This window comes from Micropterus salmoides, unplaced genomic scaffold (genome assembly GCF_014851395.1).
Source record: "Micropterus salmoides isolate LMB-PRFRI ecotype aquatic unplaced genomic scaffold, ASM1485139v1 Ms_hic_scaffold_15, whole genome shotgun sequence".
Taxonomy (NCBI): domain Eukaryota; kingdom Metazoa; phylum Chordata; class Actinopteri; order Centrarchiformes; family Centrarchidae; genus Micropterus; species Micropterus salmoides.
In genome coordinates, this window is record NW_024040596.1 from 33,438,739 (window position 1) to 33,455,989 (window position 17,251).

Below are 17,251 nucleotides of genomic sequence, written 5' to 3' on the forward strand. Positions count from 1 at the left end.
TTAATTTTTTTTTTTTCTGCAAAGTAGGCCCAAATGACATGGCCTAAACATACTCGAAAACTCACCAAAATTGCAAACATGTCAGAACCGGTGAAAATTTCGTATCTACAAGTTTGCACATGGGCGTGGCAAAATGACTCGCTAGCGCCACCTAGAAAATTGGAAATGATTAGCCCTCGTTCACGTTCAACTACATGTACGAAATTTTTCGGGGACATGTATGTATCAAGACGCACAAAAAAGCCTCAAGAACCCATAGCCTAAAGTCAACAGGAAGTCGGCCATTTTGATTTTATGGCCATTTTGGATGATTACATAATTACTTTAACGAACTCCTCCTAGGGATTTAGTCGGATCGACCTCAAATTTCTGCTGTGCCTTCTAAAGGCATTGACGATGAAAAGTTGTGCTATTTGCGGTTTTCGTCAATGGGCGTGTCCGTGGCGTCGATGATTCGCAATGAAACAGGAAGTTGTTGTAACTTCAGTGTACATGCTCACATCTGGACCAAATGTACATGTAGGATGAGAGTCCGCCCTGAACACATGTACATGCTGACATTCACCCACAGTCATAGCGCCACCTGCTGGCAACAGAAGTGATTTTAACGAAGCAGCCCCCGCCGCACGTTTTACCTACGTGCACGAATTTTCTGTGGTACGTGTATCTTGTCCAGACGCACAAAAAAGTCTTGGAGCCAAGCCTAAACCCAACAGGAAGTCGGCCATTTTGAATTTTACGTCAAATTTTGGATGATTTACACACTTCGTACTTTAACGAACTCCTCCTAGGGATTTAGTCCGACCGACCTCAAATTTGTGCTGTGCCTTCTAAAGGCATGAAGATGAAAAGTGCTATTGCAAGTTTCGTCAATGGGCGTGTCCGGCGGCGGTCAAAGATAACTCTTCGCCATGACACGGAAGTTGTCGTAACTTCAGTGACATGCTCACATCTGGACCAAACTGTACATGTAGATGAGAGTCCCGCCCTGAACACATGTACATGCTGACACACAGACAGTCATAGCGCCACTTGGCAACAGGAAGTGATTTTAACGAAGCAGCCCCGCCGCACGTTTTACCTACGTGCACGAATTTTCTGTGGTACGTGTATCTTGTCCAGACGCACAAAAAAGCCTCTTGGAGCGATGCCCTAAATCAACAGGAAGTAGGCCATTTTGAATTTTAGTCAAATTTTGGATGATTTACACACTTCGTATTTAACGAACTCCTCCTAGGGATTTAGTCCGACCGACTTCAAATTTGTGCTGTGCCTTCTAAAGGCATTGAAGATGAAAGTTGTGCTATTTGCGAGTTTTCGTCAATGGGTGTGTCCGTGGCGTGGCGTCAGAGATCAAGTCTTCGCCGACCAGGAAGTTGTTGTAAACTTCAGTGTACTGCTCACATCTGAACCAAACTTTACGTGCTTGATACTCTCCCCCCCGTTATGGAGACCGATCCTGACACAGTCAGAATAAATACAGAAATAAATAAATGCTCAATAAATAATAAGCATCCAATTAAATACACAAAATAAAGTAAATAAATAATGTAGGTAGTAATTAAATTATACAAGAGACATAAATGTATAATTTTAATTAGTGCCTTTACTATTCACCTTTGTTATAATTACCTTATTTGTTTATTCAACTTTATTTATTACAAATTTTTTAATGTATTATTTATGTGTGTGTTTTAATATTTTTGTCTGTTTTATTCTTCCTTTGTATTTATTTACCTTATTTATTTTCACCCATGGTATTTATTTCTGCCAGTCTTTTTAAATTTTTGTATGCATTTCTGCCTCATTATGCAAATGAGAGGGGCTGTGTCTCAAGGGGTCATCTTCTGCTATTGGTGGACCAGTCAGACAGGAGAGCTCCTACTCTGCCTGCAGACATCAACGATCTTGCCCCTCACACAGTCAGATGGCTTCCTTCAGTGCACTGAGGTGTTTAACAACTCTGAAGACAATACTACCAGCAATGTCTTCCTTCTCTTTTCACGTAGACGCTCCGACAGACGGTGCTTTCAGTTTGCTGCATGCATGGACACAGAACTGCGGTACAGCACACAGTAACGATGAAATGTGTGCTGTTCTCACATTCTTCCTCTGTATGTACACATAACAAACAAGGCAGGGAAAAGGAATTTATTTTATTGTTTGGGTACATTATTGTTCAGTGTACATGCTCACATCTGAAACAAACTTTACGTGCTTGATAACTCTCCCACCCCGCAGACATCTACACGCCAACACCGATTTATATTCATAGCGGCAAGTGCTATGTAGCTCCACATAGGGGACACAGGAAGTGACATATAACACCTTCATGCGCGTCATAACCGCGTAGCAAATTCACAGCCGCCCGGCAGAGCTCCGAATATGCAACTCGGCCGGCTCACACGCGGACGCGCTTATAAGTGCGAGGGCCCGCCCACGCTGCTTGCAGCTTTAATTTTTTTTTTTTTTTTTTTTTTTTTTTTTTTTCTGCAAAGTAGGCCCAATGACATGGCCTAAACATACTCGAAAACTCACCAAATTTGCAAACATGTCAGAACCGGTGAAAAATTTCGTATTCTACAAGTTTCGCACATGGCGTGGCAAAATGACTCGCTAGCGCCACCTAGAAATTGGAAATGATTAGCCCCTCGTTCACGTTCAACCTACATTACGAAATTTCTGGGGACATGTATCGTATCAACGCACAAAAAAGCCTCAAGAACCCATAGCCTAAAGTCACAGGAAGTCGGCCATTTTGAATTTTACGGCCATTTTTGGATGATTTACACACTTCGTACTTTAACGAACTCCTCCTAGGGATTTAGTCGGATCGACGTCAAATTTCTGCTGTGCCTTCTAAAGGCATTGACGATGAAAAGTTGTGCTATTTGCGCGTTTTCGTCAATGGGCGTGTCCGTGGCGTCGATGATTCGCAATGAACGGGAAGTTGTTGTAACTTCAGTGTACATGCTCACATCCGGACCAAACTGTACATGTAGGATGAGAGTCCCGCCCTGAACACATGTACATGCCGACATTCACCCACAGTCATAGCGCCACCTGCTGGCAACAGAAAGTGACCTTTAACGAAGCAGCCCCCGCCGCACGTTTCACCTACGTGCACGAATTTTCTGTGGTACGTGTATCTTGTCCAGGCGCACAAAAAAGTCTCTTGGAGCCATAGCCTAAACCCAACAGGAAGTCGGCCATTTTGAATTTTACGTCAAATTTTGGATGATTTACACACTTCGTACTTTAACGAACTCCTCCTAGGGATTTAGTCCGACCGACCTCAAATGTTTGCTGTGCCTTCTAAAGGCATTGAAGATGAAAAGTTGTGCTATTTGCAAGTTTTCGTCAATGGGCGTGTCCGTGGCGTGGCGTCAAAGATCAGCTCTTCGCCATGACACGGAAGTTGTCGTAACTTCAGTGTACATGCTCACATCTGGACCAAACTGTACATGTAGGATGAGAGTCCCGCCCTGAACACATGTACATGCCGACATTCACCCACAGTCATAGCGCCACCTGCTGGCAACAGGAAGTGACTTTTAACGAAGCAGCCCCCGCCGCATGTTTCACCTACGTGCACGAATTTTCTGTGGTACGTGTATCTTGTCCAGGCGCACAAAAAAGCCTCTTGGAGCCATAGCCTAAACCCAACAGGAAGTCGGCCATTTGAATTTTACGTCAAATTTTGGATGATTTACACACTTCGTACTTTAACGAACTCCTCCTAGGGATTTAGTCCGACCGACCTCAAATTTCAGCTGTGCCTTCTAAAGGCATTGAAGATGAAAAGTTGTGCTATTTGCAAGTTTTCGTCAATGGGTGTGTCCGTGGCGTGGCGTCAGAGATCAAGTCTTCGCCATGACACAGGAAGTTGTTGTAACTTCATGTACATGCTCACATCTTAACCAAACTTTACGTGCTTGATAACTCTCCCACCCCGTTATGGAGGACCGATCCTGACACAGCCAGAAATAAATACAGAAATAAATAAATGCTCAATAAATAAATAAGCATCCAATTAAATACACAAAAAAATAAAGTAAATAAATAAATGTAGGTAGTAATTAAATTATACAAGGAGACATAAATGTTTATATTTTAATTAGTGCCTTTACTTATTCACCTTTGTTATAATTACCTTATTTGTTTATTCAACTTTATTTATTACTAATTTTTTTAATGTATTTATTTATGTGTGTTTTAATATTTTTGTCTGTTTTATTCTTCCTTTGTATTATTTACCTTATTTATTTTCAGCCATGGTATTTATTTCTGCCTATCTTTTTTAAATTTTTGTATGCATTTCTGCCTCATTATGCAAATGAGGAGGGGCTGTGTCTCAAGGGGTCATCTTCTCTGCTATTGGTGGACCAGTCAGACAGGAGAGCTCTAGGCCTACTCTGCCTGCAGACATCAACGATCTTGCCCCTCACACAGTCAGATGGCTTCCTTCAGTGCGCTGAGGTGTTTAACAACTCTGAAGACAATACTACCAGCAATGTCTTCCTTCTCTTTTCACGTAGACGCTCCGACAGACAGTGCTTTCAGTTTGCTGCATGCATGGACACAGAACTGTGGTATAGGGAGAAGCACACGGTCAGCTGGCTGCCGCTAAATCTGGAGTGCACTCGTATTCAATTCTGTATGGTAAATTCAGTTTTAACGGAGCAGAGCGAGCTGACAGGCAGAGTTAGAGACTTTTTCTGTCCGTTTCTCTCTTTACAAAGACGCACGTTGCAGTCAGAGTCTTCTCTGAAGAGGGCAATGAAGTCTCAGTAGTACCCGATGCGAGCACCACATACAACACAATTTATCAAATTACACAACGGATATACAGTATGAAAATAAGATTGATTGGATTATACTCACAGGAAGTATAAAACCTGTTACATGCGTCTATTAAAAGTAAAGTAACACAAAAATGTCAGGGAAATTACTTTACTTAGATTTAAGTACTGCAGTTGTACATTTGAAATACCTTCCTACCTTTCTGATAGGAAGCCTTCTTGAGGTGGTATAAAACATTTCTTCTTATATTCTGATTTGAGTTGTGGACAACTATGACCACATGAATTAAAAAAATTAAACATTTCACTGCCCAAGTCAGCTATAACACAAGTCTGTTCATCATACTACATGCTGAACAGTATTTGTGGACAGGATTTATTATGCATTTCTTCTTCTTGTTGCATGATTTAGAATAATAAGGTGAGAAATGGGTCTATTCTGAGTTCATCCTGCACTGCAGCAGCTAATAAAGTCCATTTAATCCCAAAAACGCTTTTCTTTTAGGCAGGCTGGAGCAGAAAACAACTCACCTTTCTCAAGTTGTACAGTAATGTCACATGTGTATGAAGGTGGATCAAACAAGCTAATCTTAAATGTCAAAGTAGAGAGGAGCCTAGTAGGCCTATTTATTTTCATTCATTACACAATATGAATAAGCTATGCAGACAGTTGTAAAGAAAGAACATCTTTTTCTTCTGTTCTCTACTTGTTATAGTTACACAGTATTAGGGGTGTGGGCTGTATTAAAAGTATCCACTGTTCTCCCATGCTCTAACACACAGTAACGATGAAATGTTTGCTGTTCTCACATTCTTCCTCTGTATGTACACATAAACAACAAGGCAGGGAAATATAAAAGGAATTTATTTATTGTTTGGGTACATTATTGTTCAGTGTACATGCTCACATCTGAAACAAACTTTACGTGCTTGATAACTCTCCCACCCCGCAGACATCTACACGTCAATACCAATTTATATTCATAGCGGCAAGTGCTATGTAGCTCCACATAGGGGACACAGGAAGTGACATATAACACCTTCATGCGGCGTCGGAACCGCGTAGGAAATTCACAGCCGCACCGGCAGAGCTCCAGAATATGCAACTCGGCCGGCTCACGCGCGGACGCGCTTACAAGTGCGAGGGCCCGCCCAACGCTGCTTGCAGCTTTAATTTAAGTTGAGCTTGTTGTTATCAATGGTTTTTATTCAAATTTGTTTTATTAATAGGCTATAGTTTACATATAATTACGAAGGTCCGGACCTCGGTGACCTCAAAGCTGGTTAAGGCCATGCCTTTTTAAAGTTGTAGCCTACTGCCATAGTGATCAATGGCTGTGATGCTGCTAGGTGGTTTATTAGAGGCTGGTCCTGTTTATACGTGCGTGCATTAGCAGGGTGGCTGTGGTGGAATATTCAGTGGACTGTTCTGGCCGGTCTGGATCAAAGTGGATCAATTTTTTGCTCCCAGTCCATCCCTGACATGATGTCCACTGCTGAGTTCAACAGCCCTGGCCCATGTACCACTCAGAGAGCAGAAACCAGAACCCTGCCCAGAAATGTTGTCACCTGGGAGGGCTGGAGCTCGCTGTTTTTGTCGTTCAGGCACAGGCCAAGCTCCAAATGTGCTCCAGGAACAAAGCCACATGATAGCGGCATAGCTTCCCCAAGGCTGCTCAAACCAACCAATTGTCGAGGTTCAATGACCGCATCCAAGCAGCAGGTGAAAGTCCGGAAAGCTAGCCAAGAGGGTGGATATCTTGGCCTGCAGTACCTCTGTGTGATGAGGGTCTTTATCTTTAAAGGTGGGGGACCTCATTGCAGGCAGTCTGCAGTGAAAATGTATCCGGTAACCATGGATCATGGTGGAAATGACCCACGGATCTGCACCCAAAGCCAACCATGCTGCCGTGTAAGGGGCTGTCGGAGAGCTCTGGTTGGCTGGGTCCCAGACATTGGCAGAAGTTAGGGGGCTGCATCGAGGGCCCCGCAGTCCACTTCCCTTTTGCAGCTGGTCCCCCGCCACGTCCTTGCCAGCATTGCTATCTTGTTTTTTTGTATTTATCTTGTTTTTTTTATCTATCTTGTTTTTTTGTATTATTCTTTACACTTGTTAAAGCACTTTGTAACTTGTTTTTGAAAAGTGCTCTACAAATAAGGATTATTATTATTATTATTATTATTATTATTAAGGGTTAGGGTTGATCCCCAACTCTTCAAGACAGCCACCATCGTTCCTGGACCTAAAAGGTCTGCAGTGTCCAGTCTGAACGACTACCGCCCTGTGGCTCTCACCCCCGTTTTGATGAAGTGCTCTGAGAAACTGGTTCTTCAGCACATAAAGAACAACATCCCAGCCAGCCTGGACCCTCACTAGTTTGCTTTCAGAACCAACAGATCCACAGAGGATGCCATCTCCACTGCCCTCCACTCAGCCCTCACACACCTTGAGAAAAACAACCTACAGAATGCTGCAGTATTCAACACAATCTCCCCATCAAACTGATCAGCAAACTCAGCACTCTGGATTTAAATACGACACTCTGCAACTGGATATTGGACTTCCTCACAAACAGACTCCAGTCAGTTTGGATTGGCGGACTCAACTCCTCCACTCTAGTGCTCAACACTGTGTGCTCAGCCCCCTCCTGTTCACGCTGGACACCCACGACTGCATCCCCTGACATGGAGAGAACTCTGTTGTGAAGTTTGCGGACGACACCACCACCATCATCAAAACATCACTAACATGGGATGTGCACAGCCCAGGACCGGAGGGCTCTGCAGTGGGGGATTAAAACTGCTCAGAAGATCATTGGTACCCATCTCCTGAGCATCAGTGATATCAGTGAGGGGTCTACGCAGAGCCCAAAGTAAATAAATCAATCTTGTATCTTGTAAATATCCCCACTAAGCAGCTCAAGGAGGCATTTTCCACTGTTAGCCTCTCACACATTTCTAACAATTATATGGCCTCCTTACAGCTGTAAGCATGCAATTGTCCCCCCATTGCTAAAGAAATCTTTTGGTGTTTGGTATTTCTTGTGGTTATGTTGTTAAGCTTTCCTCTTGTGTTCATTCCCTGACTGTTTTCTCATCTATGTAGTGTGTATTCCTTCTGTCATTTGTTCATTCATCATATTTACTGTTGTGTCACTTACAGTTGTGTGACTTCTAATGCAAAGGTACAGTTCACATTTCATTGCAGCTCAATCAGTAAATGTGTCTTTCAATCAAACAGCCAGCTGTGGACAGAAGAAATGTTCAATTTATCAATAAAGACATCAGTAGGATGCAGGTTTTCCAATACCTCTCTGTGTTGTGTGGCATGGTGGGGTCGATGGATACCATGGCTCCGGACGAATCCAACAGAGAAAGATTTGTGTTCCTGCATGAAAACAAAAAAACACATTAAAGTTTTACTGGAGGTCATCTGTTTGGCTACATGAACGTGAGGCTGTGTTGCATATAGCTCATTAAACATAGACTTGCTGCTGGGACTGGTGCTAGCACTGCTAATAGGTAGAAGGGTGGGTTAGAAATTTTGGGTCCAGTTCATATCTTCCAATGTAGTACAACATCCATCCACACAGTTGATGTGACCTTGAGAAGAACGCTGAATAAAGATGTTGTATGGGTACAAAAATAAGATTAATTCCACCTCCAGGGATCATAGGTAATAATGTCTGCCTCTACTGCAAAAACAAAACTGAAGTTACACAAGGATGGAGTTTCTCAAGAACTTGTAACTAATGATAAAACAGACTGGCTTCTTGGAAGAACTGGTGAGAGTAGGTAATGATAACGCAGGTTTAATAACATAACATTAAAGGGGAGATGGAAGTTTGGATGGAAGTCTGTTTCAAAGAATCTCACATTTACAGGTGAAACTCAAAAAATTTGCATATCGTGCAAAAGTTCATTTATTTCAGTAAATTCAACTTAAAAGGTGAAAAATATTTTGAATTACTGCTTCAATGCGGTGTAGCATGGATGCTATCAACCTGTGGCACTGCTGAGGTGTTATGGAAGACCAGGATGCTTAGCGGCCTTCAGCTCTTCTGCATTGTTCGCTCTCATGTCTTGATAGATTCTCTATGGGCTTCAGGTCAGGCGAGTTTGCTGGCCAATCAAGCACAGTAATCCCATGGTCATTGAATCAGGTTTTGGTACTTCTGGCAGTGTGGGCAGGTGCCAAGTCCTGCTGGAAAATGAAGCCAGCATCTCCATAAAGCTCATCTGCTGAAGGAAGCATAAAGTGCTCTAAAATATCCTGGTAGACGGCCGTGCTGACTCTGGACTTAATAGAGCACAGTGGACCAACACCAGCAGATGACATGGCACCCCAAACCAACACAGACTGTGGAAACTTCACACTGGACTTCAAGCATCTTGGAGTGTGTGCCTCTCCATTCTTCCTCCAGACTCTGGGACCTTGGTTTCCAAATGAGATGCAAAATTAGCTCTCATCAGAAAAGAGGACTTTGGACCACTGAGAAACAGACCAGTTCTTTTTTCTTCTGACGTTGTTTGTTGTTCAGGAGCGGCTTGATTTGAAGCCCGTGTCTAGGACCCGTCTGCGTGTGGGGGCTCTTGATGCAGTAACTCCAGCCTCAGTCCACTCCTTGTGAAGCTCCCCCACACATTTGAACAGCCTTTTCCTGACAATCCTCTCCAGGCTACGGTCATCCCTGCTGCTTGTGCACCTTTTTCTTCCACACCTTTCCCTTCCACTTAACTTTCTATTAATGTGCCTTGATACAGCACTTTGAGAACATCCAACTTCTTTTGCAGTTACCTTTTGAGGCTTTCCCTCCTTGTGGAGGGTGTCAATGATGGTTTTCTGCACAACTGTCAGCTCAGCAGTCTTCCCCATGATTGTGAATTCCACTGAACCAGACTGAGAGACCAATTAAAGGCTCAGGAACCCTTTGCAGGTGTTTTGGATTAATTAGCTGATTAGAGTGTGACACTTTGAGCATACAATACTGAACCTTTTCACAATATTCTAATTTTCTGAGATTTTGAATTTGGGGTTTTCATAAGCTTTTTCATGGGTATACAACTGCTGAAATATAAAAAAAATATATAGTTGTGTTAAACATTTTAAACTTTTCTATGTAGGCTCTTTAGTAAGTGTGTGTGTCCATTAAAACACTGTTACACTACACTGTGGGCCCGATTTACTAACAACCCAAATAAAGACTAAATTGTATGTGCATTTTAAAATATTGCACGTGGAATTCTAGTACCTGTTATGGGTGATGATGACAACAGGAGCAAACACAACGGAGGTATTTAAATGAGTGTTTTGCATGTTTTAATGGTTTCTGCCATGGAGAGTCAGGAGGGAAAGCAGCCACAGCGTAAAAACCTTGGTTTGTTTCATTCAGTGCGTCCCGAGTATGTGGAAATCGTATGTACCTGCCCATCCTGCCTGAGATTGCACTAAGTACTTGGGACAGCACTCCTGAAAAACTGCTTTGAGAAACCCCAGCAGAAACAGCTACAGTATGCTGGAATAACCCAGACGCGAGGAAATGCCATCGTGATTCATCCAGCCAAATGGAACAACCACCGACCGTCCGCACCGTGCTTGGTCGCCCTGCGATCTCTTGTCCCTGGCCCCGTACGCCCCAACGCCCCATTCCCTCTCCGATACCTACAATGGGTTCTGTCGCTATTACGACTGGCGCGCTGTGAACAGTTGGTGATCGTGGATGAATTTCACGCGTGATCCATGCACTACTGCAGCTGGGGGCTCTCCGCAGCGCCACGAAGAAAAACGAAATTTGCTTTATTGGCATGAATGTTAATACAACAGTATTGCCAAAGCTAAAGGAAAATACAAAAAAAAAAATACAATTAATATAGTTCATCAAATAATAAAATAATTGTATTTCTAAACATTGGATATAGAATAATATTATCTAATATTGTTAATTTCTCTTTGTTTTCTTTCATTACGGTTGTGTCTCCACCTGGCAACAACAACAGCAGCCATCTCTGCACAACACTCGGTGGTTTGAACCTTCCCTTCAAACGTGTTAAATACAGATGCTGTTGCACTCACATGAAATTCCGTTTAGGCTTGGTAGATCACATTGCGTGTAGTAAATAAATGTATTTGCATGTTACCCTCCCATTACTTTGCACAATAACAATGAAACGCCCCAAACTGCATATTCATTAAGGCAAAAGTAGTTAATGAGCAACAGGTGCTATTTTGCACTTTTGAAAGACGTCATTCTCCCTGCACACCGTTAATAGATCAGCTAACATGTTAATTTGCTGGTGATATCAAGTTTGCACACATTTTTACTCATGCAAACCTTTAGTAAATCTGGCCCTGTGTGTAGACACACTGATTAAGTTACTGTATTAAATGACTAATTTATCTTATAAACTTAGAAATTAAGTAAAGTTAATTGTACTGTGTGTTAAGCAGAACAGCATCAGTTAATTTACTTCTGATCTTAGTCAAAGTTTTTTCCTATCAACTGAAGCTCTGCTGCCCGAGGTTCCTCAGGTCCGATAGCTCTGAGGGGGATTGGCTTAGTTTTGAGAATAACAAATTTCTGTTGGGTCCACAATAGTACAACTAGCTTATAAACAACAGTTTACTGGTCCATCTTGTTTAATTAGTGATGTTGAGAGAGGAGATGTCTGCAATCTCTCGAGGTTCTTTATAGAGAACGAGTCGGTCCTGTGTGTCCTTTGCTCAGTTGGTGTTGTTAGCACCTTTCGTTAGCACTGCTCTGTCCCATCACTTGTATATAGGCTTGCTTGTATCCTTTACCAGCATCCAATCACAAATAACGGGTACTAGCCAATCACGGCACAGTAGGGACTTGTCAAAAAGGCAGTGAAAAAAACAAAAACATATTGAGTGAGAGGAGTCGGGCGATATAGGCACTGCTGTGGTGTGTGAAGTCAGTTGTAAGAAAGTGCATTTTCTGTATCGATACTGCAGATAATGAGTATTAAAACCATTTAAATATTCAGAATCAATATGTATCAAAAACTCTTTGACAACACTACTTCAGACTCAAAGGGCAGATGTAAAACAGTAACAGGTCTTGTTGCACACTTTTCACTTGTTTGTTTTGTTTATATGTTGCTATACATGTAATATTGAGACCTCTTACTTTGCATTAAGAGTGAGTGTAAAGAGACACAACATTACTCCCCCCTACTTAAGAAGCACAGACACAACTTAAAAAGATGCTGACCGATGTCCAGATGTGTGCAAACTTCAGCTTCACTCACTAGTAAAATTATTAAAATCAAAACAAAAGTCATCAAAAGTACATTTACAAAATGTATAATATTAAATGTATAATATGGTATAAATATGCATCAAGTTAAAGTTCCCCATCATCCCCCAAGAATGGCTTTACTCCCCGTCAGAAAATAAAGATTAAATTCTTATTAGTTTTGCACTTGTGAAAAGCACAAACAATGAATGGAAGAGTGAGCAAACAGGCGTCTCTCCAAAGCAGCTCATAACTTGAACAGGATAACTGGATATGGTTTATTGTGAATATTTGTTAAAATTTCATCAAGGATTTCTAAAGCTATAAAAAGCACCAATTGATCTGTTATATGGCATTTCCAGATCTCTCTTTTTCAGTTTGCAAGTTGACCAGTTCACCTCCCTGCTTGTAAAGTACTAATGCTGTAAATAGAAAATCACAACTGTTGTTATAGACAACTGTCTATAACAATACAGCAGAGCATTTACTTTGTGTCACCTATATTGAAGTTATGATTCAGATCATTTACAGTGTACTGTGTGAAAACATAATTAAATATATAGCAGCACTGAAAAACATTTCACTATGTACTTTATTAATCCCATATCAGTGGTATTAAATGTCAAGTGAAACAAAAACTATGGGAAGTAATTATCACACTGCTGTTTGCAGACTACTAATTGTGACAGAATTAACAGAGCTATGAATGTGTGAGTGTGTGTGTTTCACCTTGGCACACCTAGGGCTGTACAGAAGAGCTCCTTTATGTCACAGGGGCTGCAGAATCTACTAAACACCACCTGAGGAAGAACAACACATACAACCACAGATGATAAGGGCATGATTTATACTGTAATCGATGACCCAACAGCTGGCTTGCATCTGACAAAAGGAAAATTTATACAGTAATAACCCACAACAACATGTTCACAAAATGATGACACAAACTTGGATCATTACTCAGGTTTATTTCTTTAGTACATTTAATAACCAGCTTCACCAAGGGCTTTATGCAGTAAAATATATATCATATTAGATGGACAGAATCACTTACTCTGTACAGTCAAGTAGAATCACTCGCTCCTTGTCAAGGGAGAATAGTTAACTGAATGTGTCAATTAGGGGTGTGACAAGATCTTGTGTCATGAGATCTCGCGAGATAAAAAATGTGACAAGATTTCTTGTCAGGTTAAAAGCTGTCTCCTGTCAACGATGGCTGAGTGCAGATCCAAATGCAGACAACAGGCAAGGAGGTTGCAGTTTAAAAATTTTATATAAAGATTTAATAATGCGAAAACAAACAGGCTTACATGCGAGCACAATGCAGAACAGAGGTAAATCCAACAAAAGTAATCAAGAGCACAGGCAGAGAAATCTTAAGAACAGCTGCAGAACAGAACACTCACCATAAGACAAGGACATCACCAAGAACTGAAGAATACACAGGCAAATGAGCAAGGAGGGAGTGCACAGCTGAATGACATGAGCAGCTAATTAGGCTAAGCAGACACACAGTGAAACAGGAAAGAGTGAAACAGCAAGGCAAACAGAAACTAAAACAGAACAGAAAAGAATAAAGAATAAACCAAAATGACTAAAAACACAAGCAGACACAGATCCATAAACAAAAGTACAAAACCCAGGTAGAGGTTATAAACTAATATTGAATAGACAAGACCATAATAAACTAACAGAACAAGAACAAAGCTAAACGTGAACACCAGACATTGATGATAACAAAATAAAACAAGCAACAATACTCAATGACGGACAAGACATAAACAACTAAGGACAAGGAAGGAGGGAAACAGAGGCAAATAGAGAGACACATGAAACAATGGCAAACATAAGAAACACTCAGGGAAAAAAGATAAAACTAAAACATAACCCAAAACTATGACAGACTAAACACAGGAAAAACATGAACACAAATCCACAGTCCTAACATCTCCGAGACTCACACAATTGACATTTTCCACATAATATCAAGCCACACATCAATCTTTTCACACAGTGAAAAACAAATGTATAACATCGACTTGTGGAGGGAATCAACTATCAACAAACAAACTATCTCAAATATCTAAAAACTGAGGTACAAACTTGCTCTGTTTTGGACTGTGAGCTACCTATTATCGGAGGTGCTGAATTTAACGTGTTGTGGGCGATAGGGCCACAAATGTTATCACGAAATAAACATTTCACACCATTTATCAATAATTATCACGATAAAAGTGAAATCATTATTCCTTTCAAGTTTAAAGGCTGATTTTTGCTTCTGAATGAAAACTAAAGAAACCAGATGGTTATTTGTGTGGTTAAACTTTTCTTTATGGTCAAAACATTTGATGCCAAACAGTGGATCTTCACTAATCTGAGGTAGAACATTATGGTAAAATCTTTTTTCAAAAAATATGATTAGTAAATCTTTTTTCAGTCCCTTTGCCTCAACAAAATAAATATCTTAATAGAAAAATTAAGTGCTAATTCATTTGTGATTAAATTAATTTGATCAAATATTTATTGACAATATATTGAACATTTGTAAGTTATATCTGGCGGTATGGCTCTGTTCTGGGATCTCCCTGTCCTTCCATGGCTAAGTGGCTAAGTGGAAAGCGAGGCAGAGAGCAGCAGTAAAGACCCCCCAGGGTACAGAACAGAGCAGGCATTAATACAGAATAACATGATTAATCAGATACGGACTAAAAAGAGAAGATGGGGTGGCGGCGGGTTGCAAATTGCTTGCAGAGGATGCAGCAAGGGCAGGCAGGCTATAGCAGAAGGCGCTTTCACACTGCCCAGTTTTCCGGGATTATAACGGCGGCTCGCTTCGCTGTGTGAAAGGTACAAGCCGGAAAGGGCTTTCAGATTTGATCCGCCTCTGAGCCGGGAATGTTGGTAGTAACAGAGGCGGAACAATGTCTGTGTGAAAAACCACAGCCGGCATGCCGGAACAGGAGTCGCGTTTCAAGCTGTTGTGTTACCAGTCACGGTCTTATTTTATCGGTGTAAATCCACCAACTACAGCTGCGCCACGGCTTTGTTTGGTCCCCAGCCCGGCATCAGTGTGCACTGGAAGTGTCTCAGCATTGACTTGTTGTTCATTTGTCATTTTTGTGCTTCTACTACCTTCTCCACAGCTCTTTTTGCTCCCGTTTTGTTTGTTAGGCTGCATATCCACAGGGAGCATTTCAGAATAGGAGCATTTTGCCTGCCCGATTTTGCTGACATGTTTAGATTTTATTGATTTGATAATCAGTGTTTGCTTTTGTGCTTCTACTATGATTAAGTCGGCTATGTAGTTAAATGGTTTCTTATTTGTTTATCTGTTTTGACCGTGAATCTGCACAGGGTATTTTATTTTGAAAATTGACCAGATGAGCTCCGGAAGCTGTGGCGTAGGATATATATTTTGTTCAGTATGAATGAGTGAATGTGGCATATTGGCGGACATTCTTTCCACGTTTATTGCTGAATCTCTGTGTGAAAGCGGCTAGAGATGCTCACAAGTCACTGAGCTAGAGTCCAAGTCAAGTCTCAAGTCTCTCGTGGTTATTATGAATGTTTGTATCACCTGCTGCATTCAGTACAGGCTGCTTATAATACTGCATAGCTACAAGGAATTCTTTAACTGTAACCTGTTTTTCACTTACCGAGCACAACCATGTAATGTGCAATGCCATTGCAATGTGCAATTAATGACAGCTTATTAACTAGCCTACTGTAAGTCAACACATCCCGCAGACTCTCAAACCAGTGTAACGCTAACTAAATAAAACTGTAATGTTACTTGATCAACAATAAACCTGTAACATGTTTTTCACAGAGCACAACCATGTATCCTAATGAACAATACGTCTACAGCTAATGACAGCTTATAAACTACTGTAAGTCAACACACACCCCAGACTGTCAAACCAGTGTAATGTTATAACTAAATAAAACTGTAACTTTACATGATCAACAATAAACCTGTAGCCTGTTTGCATCCACCATTAATAACTAACGCTGATGGCTGAGCTGTCAGCTGATTTCTGTGGCTGTATTTAAGATGTTGTTGCTATCAGCTGATGTGCTGGGATTATGAGAGGAGCTTGACATTGTTGCCTGCCTGAACTAACGCTATGCTTGATGTCTAGGGCAGGTAGACTTAAAAAATATTATGAATTCTCATTAAAAGATGACGTTACACTCGTAATATTCTGACTTTTTTCCAGAAATGTTAGAGAAAACAGATACGTGGGAGAGATTCTGAATGTGCAGAAAGTATTGAACATGAGCAGAAAACGTGCTGAAAGACAGGAGTTTCTAACTGAAATAAAGAGAATTAATTTACCATTGAGGTGAAAAGGTGCCACATGCACATTTAAAGAGGTTATTTCCCCAAACAAAGCAACACATTCTCATTCCCGACTCGTCACATATTGACGCTTGGTCAAGGTCCTTTAGCACTTTTTAACACCATGGGTACGCCTTCAGCATAATTTTTAGACATTAAGGGCTCCGTGGTCATGTTAGCAATGCTTAGCAACAATAAATATGCACAGTCCGATTACACTTTCAAAACAAAACGCTTTAAAGTTTTGAAACATTGCAATTTCGCTCAACCCTCTTTCGCTTAACTCTCTTGTGCATGGAGTTCACCAGAGCTTCACAGGTTGCCACTGGAGTCCTCTTCCACTCCTCCATGATGACATCACAGAGCTGGTGGATGTTAGACACCTTGTGCTCCTCCACCTTCCATTTGAAGATGCCCCACAGATGCTCAGTAGGGTTCAGGTCTGGAGACATGCTTGACCAGTCCATCACCTTTACCCTCAGCTTCTTGGTCGTCTTGGAGTTGTGTTTGGGTCGTTATCATGTTGGAATACTGCCCTGCGGCCCAGTCTCTGAACGAAGGGGATCATGCTCTGCTTCAGTATGTCACAGGTATATGGTGGCATTTACGGTTCCCTCAATGAACTGTAGCTCCCCAGGGCCGGCAGCACTCATGCAGCCCCAGACCATGACACTCCCATCACCATGCTTGACTGTAGACAAGACACACTTGTCTTTGTACTCCTCACCTGGTTGCCGCCACACACGCTGGACACAAACCAAACAAGTTTATCTTGGTCTGATAAGAACCCAGGACATGTTCTTAGTCTGCTTGTCTTCAGCAAACAGTTTGCGGGCTTTCTTGTGCATCAT

At 41.5% G+C, this 17,251-nt stretch overlaps 1 protein-coding gene across 5 annotated transcripts in view; it reads right to left on the reverse strand.

The window, feature by feature from the left end:
• The window catches only part of pde9a (phosphodiesterase 9A), a 123,207-nt gene that overhangs the window by 81,796 nt on the left and 24,160 nt on the right, over positions 1–17,251 (reverse strand). For 4 of the 5 annotated variants that reach the window (XM_038719736.1, XM_038719737.1, XM_038719738.1 and 1 more), the window contains 2 exons: positions 12,788–12,858; positions 8,113–8,190 (listed from right to left, as the gene is read on the reverse strand). In XM_038719736.1, coding sequence (XP_038575664.1) covers positions 8,113–8,190; positions 12,788–12,858 — 149 coding nt within the window. The remainder of the gene's footprint in view (positions 1–8,112; positions 8,191–12,787; positions 12,859–17,251) is intronic. The other variant, XM_038719739.1, reaches the window with a different exon arrangement.